The 8,108-nt window shown below is 49.2% G+C and overlaps 2 protein-coding genes across 2 annotated transcripts; one reads left to right on the top strand and one right to left on the bottom strand.

The window, feature by feature from the left end:
• Positions 1-241: 241 nt before the first annotated feature.
• Positions 242-3,683, bottom strand: Pmar_PMAR023488 (Elongation factor, putative). Its single transcript, XM_002783320.1, has one exon. The coding sequence runs from the start codon at positions 3,607-3,609 to the stop codon at positions 532-534; it is 3,078 nt and encodes a 1,025-aa protein (XP_002783366.1). The 5' UTR covers positions 3,610-3,683; the 3' UTR covers positions 242-531.
• A 2,115-nt stretch (positions 3,684-5,798) lies between these two features.
• On the top strand, positions 5,799-8,034 carry Pmar_PMAR023487 (hypothetical protein; the record flags this gene model as incomplete). The annotated part of the gene is made up of 8 exons (XM_002783319.1): positions 5,799-5,865; positions 5,907-6,009; positions 6,056-6,135; positions 6,265-6,347; positions 6,443-6,556; positions 6,753-6,971; positions 7,793-7,889; positions 7,934-8,034. 8 exons carry the CDS (start codon positions 5,799-5,801, stop codon positions 8,032-8,034), a joined length of 864 nt encoding a protein of 287 aa, XP_002783365.1.
• Positions 8,035-8,108: the final 74 nt, after the last annotated feature.

Genomic DNA, 8,108 nt, shown 5'->3' with positions numbered 1-8,108 from the left:
GGAGAATAAATAACCCTCGGATGGTGCTCAAACCAGAGCTTTCAAAGCGAGATTCACTCCAAGATCAGCATTGTCGATTCAGCACGAGCTGTGACAGTTCTCCAACTCTTTCCAGAAGGGAACAGTTTGTGAACTTTCGTTCGGATTCTCTTCCACTTAACTTGTCTACACATCTCTCGGGATTTATAGGCTAACAGCATCAACTACCAACTTGACGGTGACTGCAACACAAGAATCAATATCATCCGTAGTAAATAGTTCGACGTAGTGGCTGACAAAGCTGTCTGTTTCACAGCAGCTGAGCAGGGAAAAGTGGACGGCAGAAATATGCCGAATATACAGCTGCTTCGTATTGAACGTCCTCGAAAGGAGATCTTGATACATCAGTAATGAATTCAGTGTAGAACGATTCCTTCAGTTTTACACACAATTCGGAAAATATAGACACTTGCGCGAGTGTTGCACTCCTGTACTGTACTACTACAGTTGTAGAACGTACAAACTCTTCACTACACAAGGGAGATGGACAGTTTAGAACAATTCATCACCAGACCACTCAGAGAGCTCTTCGCCAGCCTTCCACCTCTTCAGACGATCCTTCTTCTTCTGCTTGATCTGCTTCGGAGTCAACTTCTTCTTCTTCTCAATCTTGTTGCCCATGGAGTCGTACAAATCATCATCAGCGGTCTTATCCTCTTGCTTCTCGGTAATCTCAGTACCAAGCTCACCCTCACGCTTCAATTTGCCCTCGCTAAGAACCCACTGCTCCTTGCAGATACGGTCAGTGAAGTCCTTGTTATGCGAGACAATCAACACACCACCCTCGAACTCATTAAGGGCCTTAGTAAGAGAAGCCTGGGAATCACGATCGAGGTAGTTGGTAGGCTCATCCAAGACGATAATATGAGGAAGATTCCAAGTGGCAGCAGCGAGAACAACCTTGACCTTCTGACCACCAGAGAGACCTCTCATACGGTTATGAGTAGCGAACTCAGGGTCGAGACCGAGGTTCTTCAGATGCTTCTCGACCTCAGAGGTGATAAGAGGGCGCATGAGTCCAAGCTTGACAGCTTCCTGCTCATCGATCCTTAGGATCTGGGCACGGAAACCCAAAGCCATAAGCTTCTCGCGCTCCATCCAAGTGTCATCCTCCGCACTCTTATTCTGCCACCTCACCAAGTACTCGTAGTTGTTCTTAGCCTTACGGCGCTGGACAATACGGTCAATGACACGCTTCTCTTTGCCGGCACCCTCGATGCTGATCTCAACCTTGGACTTCTGGAGAGCCTCTTCCTCCTCAGTAGTCTCACGTCCGACCTTGGTGACATCCTCCTTATCAATACCACCCTCATAACGCTGAAGGATGTACTGGACGGGGGTGAGATCGAGCTTGTCCTCAATATGATGGAAGGCATGCTGAGCGAGATAGGCCAGACGCATGTTCTGATGCTTCCACACTATTCCAGAGCTAGGCTTGAGTTCACCAGTGAGCAACTTGATGCAAGTGGACTTGCCAGCACCATTAGGACCAATAACGGCAACTCTAGAACCCAAAGAGACACCCAAAGTGATGTTATCGATCTGCTTCTTCTCAGCACCAGGATACTGGAAGGACACGTTGGTCATCTTGAGGATGGCCTTACCCTTAGTCTTGACTCCATCAAGATATCCAGGGTTAGGGAGAGTCCACTCATCAACCACCTCACCAAGGTCGTAGTAGGCCTTGGCCTCAGGCTTACACTTGATGAACTCAGAAAGGTTACCCTTATAGGAGACCAACTTCCTGTCCTCGTAGTGGATGATGTTGGTAGCGACGTTATCAAGGAAGCCACTGTCATGGGATACAATCATGCAAGTGACATTGTCCAAGCTGTTGAGGTAGTTCTCGATCCACGCAACGTTACCAACATCAAGATGATTGGTAGGCTCATCAAGCATAAGGATATCAGCCTTACGGAGCATGGCCTCAGCAAGAGACAACTTCATCTTCCAACCACCAGAGAGCTCAGAGACCTTCTTCCTCTGAAGTTCCTTGGTGAAATCGAGCTCCTCCAACTTGGCAACACAAGTCTCACGATCACCGTTGCCGACCTCTTGGACAGCCTCAGAGCCCATGAGGTACTCGATACTGGTAATGTCACCCATCTCACCATCGATATCGTGAGCAAGATAGACAGTCCTAAGCTCCTCCGGTGGGGGGAAACCTTCGACCTGATTATTACCGATAGCCTTGAGAAGAGTTGACTTACCAACACCATTGGGACCAACAATACCGTAACGATGACCACGCTTTAAGTGGAGACGGGTATTGACAAGCAGTGTCATAGCACCGTAAGCAAGGGAGAACTCACAGTTACACAAGTCCTCACCCTCCTCTTCCTCGTCCTCAGCAGGAGCCTTGTTCTTCTTAGAAGCCTCTTCCTCTCGACGCTCCTTAAGAGCATCCCTCACATCAACGACACCAGTCTCAGAATCCTCAGTGAAGAGAGATAGATACTCGTTGAGGCAGGAAACCCACTTCTCATCAGACCACTCGTTTGACTTAGCTAGATGCTGAGCAACGGTGCAGAAAGCCTTGAAGCTGCAGTAAGAGACATCCTCAAGGAATGCAGGGGCAGTACTAACCAAGACACCACGAACAGTAGCGGCAACGATCTCCTCGTCCAAAGTGACAGCCTTTTGAGCGTTGTCAGCAGCGGTCTCGGATAATCTCTTGAGAGTGCGATAAGCCCGAGTAGCGACATCCCGAGCCTCAGGATCGGAAACTTCATCACGGGCCTTGTCGAGGAGCTCAAGCAAGCATCCCTCGAAAGGGCGGCAATGCGAGGGATCATCGATCAACTTGCACATGTTGTCGACAATGACGAACACCTTACGCTTGATGTCAGTCTTGGTTGAGGTATCCTTCAAGGCACGGACCAGAAGGGGCTCAATAACGGCAAGAGGAGGCAACTCGACTTGCTGGACAAAGGTAGTAGCACCCAAAGAGTGGATAGCCTCAGAGAGCTCGTTAGCGTTGATGAGAGCGGAAACTAAAGTAGGGACAAAAGGCTGAATATCGCGATTGCCGTTGGTAAGGCAAAGAGCCTCGAGGCATTCACGAGCAGCCTGTTTGACAGGGGCCTTGATGTGATGGATAACAGTGCAGACGACGGGCAAAATCTCATCCAAGTACATGGACAAGGCAACACCGCAGACCTTGACGATTCTCGTAAGGGCGGTGAGAGCAGCCTGCTGAGCCTGATACTTATCAGACTTAATACCATCAATGACAACATCCTTCACGAGAGCCACTGCGACGGCAGATCGGTCTTCAGTGACAAGCCCAATGATAGCATCGGCAGCAGCTTTAGCGGCCTTCACCACAGGGGACTTCTTGTGAGCGTGAAGGAGGAAGATTTGAGGTAGAAGGGCAAAACCGATAGGCTCAAAGGAGTGGGAATATTCCTGGCAAAGGTCGACCACTTCCATAAGGGCTTTCTCGGCCGCAGCAGCACCTGCACCTGAGGCGCTGTTAAGAGCAGTCTCAACAACAGTGTGCTGACTGAGCAACTCAGAGGTCTTAGGGTGAAACGTTACGGGTACGGAAACCGTAGTAGAGACAGACATAGTGCTTTATCTACGTAGAAGGGGGAAGAAACAAAGAGGGGGGAAGGAACGTATAGAAACAACAGACAAAGCCTGAGAAAAAATCATGCAGGATTCCTACCCCTTGAAGATCAAACGTGACTAACTTCCAGAACCCCGATAGGTACTCCGAAATATGAAAATTAGTTCGCCTGCTAACGCTTGGCAGAAACGCAGAAAATTCCCTCACTAGCGCGGCTACAAAAGGCTTCAGCCCGCGTTTGCGCATGCGTGCAGAGGCCACAGCTACGCGTGACGCAAGCAAAAGCTGCAGAGCAAGTCCCCTATTGTGCAACCTGTCTCCGATTCATGGATCCACTAAACACGACACCGTCCTCAGTAGCACTCCAGCATACATAGTCAGAGACTGACCGACATGCAGTGCTGCTAACACGAGGAAATAAGCCCTCGTGTGCGAGGGGGACTTCCACCTCGTAATTTGAGTTGGATGAACGTCGTTACGTCCGCCCGGGTCGACGACTTCTCCTCAAGGCCATCACTGACGAGCTCAAGATACCTCTTGGTAACACGTATTACCGCTCTGCAGGCCTCAACACAAGCCAATTCTACCGAATCCGCCTTGCAACATCAATAAAAGATAGCGAATTTGCATTGAGCGCGCGCCTAGGGCGTGCGGAAACGGATAAAAGGATCCGTTAAGGATGTTGGAACCCCTTACTGGGGAGACCTTAAACCGAGAGCTTCTCGGGATCCGCTTTTTTTGATAGGAAATGTATCATCGTCGTTGTAACTACAGACACACACTCAGGAACAATAAACAATCTCCACCCTCACAGCTCCTCGGACAAACTTTGATTCAAGCGAGTCCCACTAGCAGTCCACAAGGAACATGTCGTACGCTTGGTCATAGACTCAGACGAGTGCAGTACTAACAAGCGTATTCCACTGGCATTACTAGGGGCATGATCGCCGTCTGTCGTCATCTCAATCTCGGCTCCCCCTACACCAACAAACACTATTACCACCCTACACCTCAGACTCGGTCCATTCGTACCAACACCAGCACACTAGAGCAGAGGACTTCCCATTAACACCCGCTAGTCGGCTTATTACCAGAGTGTGCTATTCTACAAAATATTCGAACTCACTTTCCACCTTGTCGTCCCAAAGTTGGACCACTGCATCTATTATTACACGAGTTGGTACTACAGTACTAGCCTTGAGTGACACCAACACAACAGCAATGATGAGATCAAGAACATCCCCATCGGGATAGCCTGTTCATATTTGGTCCAATGAAGAAAAGACAAGTACATAATTATTGTCTCTACTCACTCGTGTATGAGAATTCCCTGGCTGCTGGTATAGCGGCCCTTCTATTCGGCAATTGGACTCCTGAATGGTATAGTCTGCGGCATAGCGGCCCCTCTATTCGGCAATTGGATTCCTGAATGGTATAGTCCGCGGCATAGCGGCCCCTCTATTCGGCAATTGGATTCCTGAATGGTATAGTCCGCGGCATAGCGGCCCCTCTATTCGGCAATTGGATTCCTGAATGGTATAGTCCGCGGCATAGCGGCCCCTCTATTCGGCAATTGGATTCCTGAATGGTATAGTCCGCGGCATAGCGGCCCCCCTATTCGGCATTTGGATTCCTGAATGGAATAGTCCGTGGCATAGCGGCCCCCCTATTCGGCAAATAGATTCCTGAATAGGCCTGTAATATGAATGCGTGTGACGAGCATCAGCCACACATTTCAAGGGAGGCCAAATACGACCACAACTCTCCAGGCATGCAGTAGTTGAGGAGAAGCAGGATACGGCAGCTTGAAGTCAGGACAATACTGTCGAACTGTATGGTGATTTGGACCTATTCTATTGCTTGCTGCTCACAGCATCAGTCAAACTTTTCATGCCTGAAAAGCTGTCCAATCAACATACTCGTTATGCTGTTTCAAATGTGTCAATGGGTCGCTTCTCTCGGCTGAGCCAAAGCTGCTCACTGCCTAGCCAAATTTCACTACGCGAAAAGAACTACCGCCCGCCCGAAAATATTCCGTGTCTGCCCGAACCACTCAATTCCATAGTACTAGGATATATACGACATCCGTCTCGTAGAGAGGGCGCTGCCATTGTGAACACACGCATCATAGTAGGATCGATAGCATGTAGTTGAAGTTGAATCAGTCATAAGTGGTCCGTGTAGTGATATGGATAGAGAGCTTTTGAGGAAGAGAGCAGGTGGAGATGGCCATACTGGAGCCGACAGCGTATCAAGTAGGCTATCTAAAGGTGTTCTATGCACGAGATTCACACAGGTACGCTTCAGCCAACGAGCTCTACTAAGCCTAACCTTACCAGACCGCGGTCGGCGCTGTGCACTGAGATGAGGAGGAGGCCGCAGTCGAGGGAAGTGCGCCGGTGGGTGGTACGGTCAATACTTGTGCGAGAACGAATGCTCCTATAGGCCACATACCGCTCAAACTAGAGTTTTACGAGAAGCCAGCAATATCCCTGGGCAAACGAGGCCCGGACCACCTCATCATCGTACTACGTCGTCTGTAGCAGCACCTGTCCATCCTCGTCAACCAAGTGCTCTTAGACGCTCACGCCAGCTAACAGTGGACCTGTCTATGGGTATAGAGATAAGCTGTGGCGCTTGGAGATTTGCTGTAGGTGCGGCGAAGTTGAAGGTATACTCCGATCTGTGGGAGGCGATTATTGTACAGGACGAAGCATATGGTAAGCTGTTGGCCAAGGTGAAGCGAGCTTATGACGGCTATATACACAAACTGCAGTTAGATCGGGTCGGAATCCTTTTTTGATGAGATACGTTTGTCATAAATTTTCTTAGAACGCCTCGTCGGGGTATGTGGAACCTGTTGCAAGCCGAATACGGAATGATGATAAGTTTACCATAGACGGGGGAAAGAGCTGCATCGAAGAAATTTCTCTAAAGGACTCTGAGGTAAACTGAAATCCTCCGGATTGCTTGCTCGTCTCGCGCAGCATAGAGATAACATTGTTATCTAGTTGTTAGAGGCCTAACTCGGTAATACTTTGTACTTTCAAGTCGGTATGCATGGCTATTGCAAAGTTCCAGGCTGAACTTACAGCCCCTTCGTCTTCCGCGGCTGACATTCCTCATCGTCAGCTCTCTATAGGCCGTTCGTCCAGCTCATTGTGTCGCGGATGACCTGCCTGATCCTACGATAGTATCAACCCCACCGCTCTTCCCAGACAGAGTGAGGCTCTCGGCTGACCTCCCCAAGCGACCAGAGTGTGTCCCGAGACTCCATCTAAATGCTAGAAGGCCATCTAGTAACATGCCGAACGCGGCCACCTGCAGTACAGGCTCAACCGTCATGGAGCCTGCGAGCATCGTCAGGCCCTCATAAAGAGTTGGAATTATAATTATGTGGTACGTGCATGGTGTGAAGAGCAGGATACCATTGCTGTCTCGAGTAAATGATACAAGTTATGTTAAACAATAGTGGGGGGGGGGAATGTTAACTCGAAAATGTTAACTTACTATGACGGTCCATCCTATCATAAGACGCTCCCGCCTGCTGTGGTTCTTGTTTTCACTACTCTCGAACATTACTACTGCATCCCTACAAGATATTTCGAAGCCTAAGGTTGGTCACAGTCTGCGGCGAGTGATGATTTACTCTTCCAGATCCCGACTCTAGCCTATATCGCTCGGAATGCAATCTTGTCGGAGCCTCACTCGAGAAAAGCTCCTCATGAACCTTCCTATCAGTGCGATTCTCCCGATTCGACTTCAGACGAGGAACCTCTGCTCAGCTGGCGCGTCTTCAGAATGAGTGGGCGTATTTCGCTCGACAACTACTATCAATGCGCCTATCTAGGTGACTATCCTGGGCTTATATTAAATCGCCATTTCCCGAAACTTGGGAATATGATCGTAGTTGTTATGAGTGCTGACCAGTTGTAAGCTTCGGACGCATACCACGCCAGCCGGAACTTCTCTTCCTCAGCATACATCAAGACGCTGTCTCAGTGCCTTCACTCAACAACCTACCAAAATGCGATGTACTCCTCGATGCCGCCAAAGTATGGCTGAAACTTGAAACTGGGACGGACGTTAGAAACGGCGATAAAATCCTGATGGACGTGTTTCGGAAAAAACTGCTGAAAGTTGGTCGTCAATACTAAATGGTTATGTATCACTGGTCAACAGGCGCACGCTCACGAGAGGCTATGTCATCTCGACTTTGAGACCAAACAAAATGGGCTCTACGTCCCAGTGACACTGAAGTGGAAAGTGTTCGAAGCAGGTGAGTAACTCCTCTTGGGCGAACTGTGGTCTCTGGTGACTTAGGTAAGTTCACAAAGGTGATACCTAAGCAGTTCAACAATGAGAATAAGCTCAACCTCAAACCAGTAACAGCAGTCTTTGCCGCTGCAAAACCCTTCTTGTGAGTCAAACGATGGTTGGTGTTCACCACAGCAACCGCTAGATGAAGATCGTTAAGCACTGGGGAGACTCAGTCGTG

Source organism: Perkinsus marinus (genome assembly GCF_000006405.1).
Source record: "Perkinsus marinus ATCC 50983 genomic scaffold scf_1104296937140, whole genome shotgun sequence".
Classification (NCBI taxonomy): Eukaryota; Perkinsozoa; order Perkinsida; family Perkinsidae; genus Perkinsus; species Perkinsus marinus.
The sequence above is the reverse complement of the archived record's forward strand: the minus strand, read 5'-3'. Positions and strand labels throughout refer to the sequence as shown.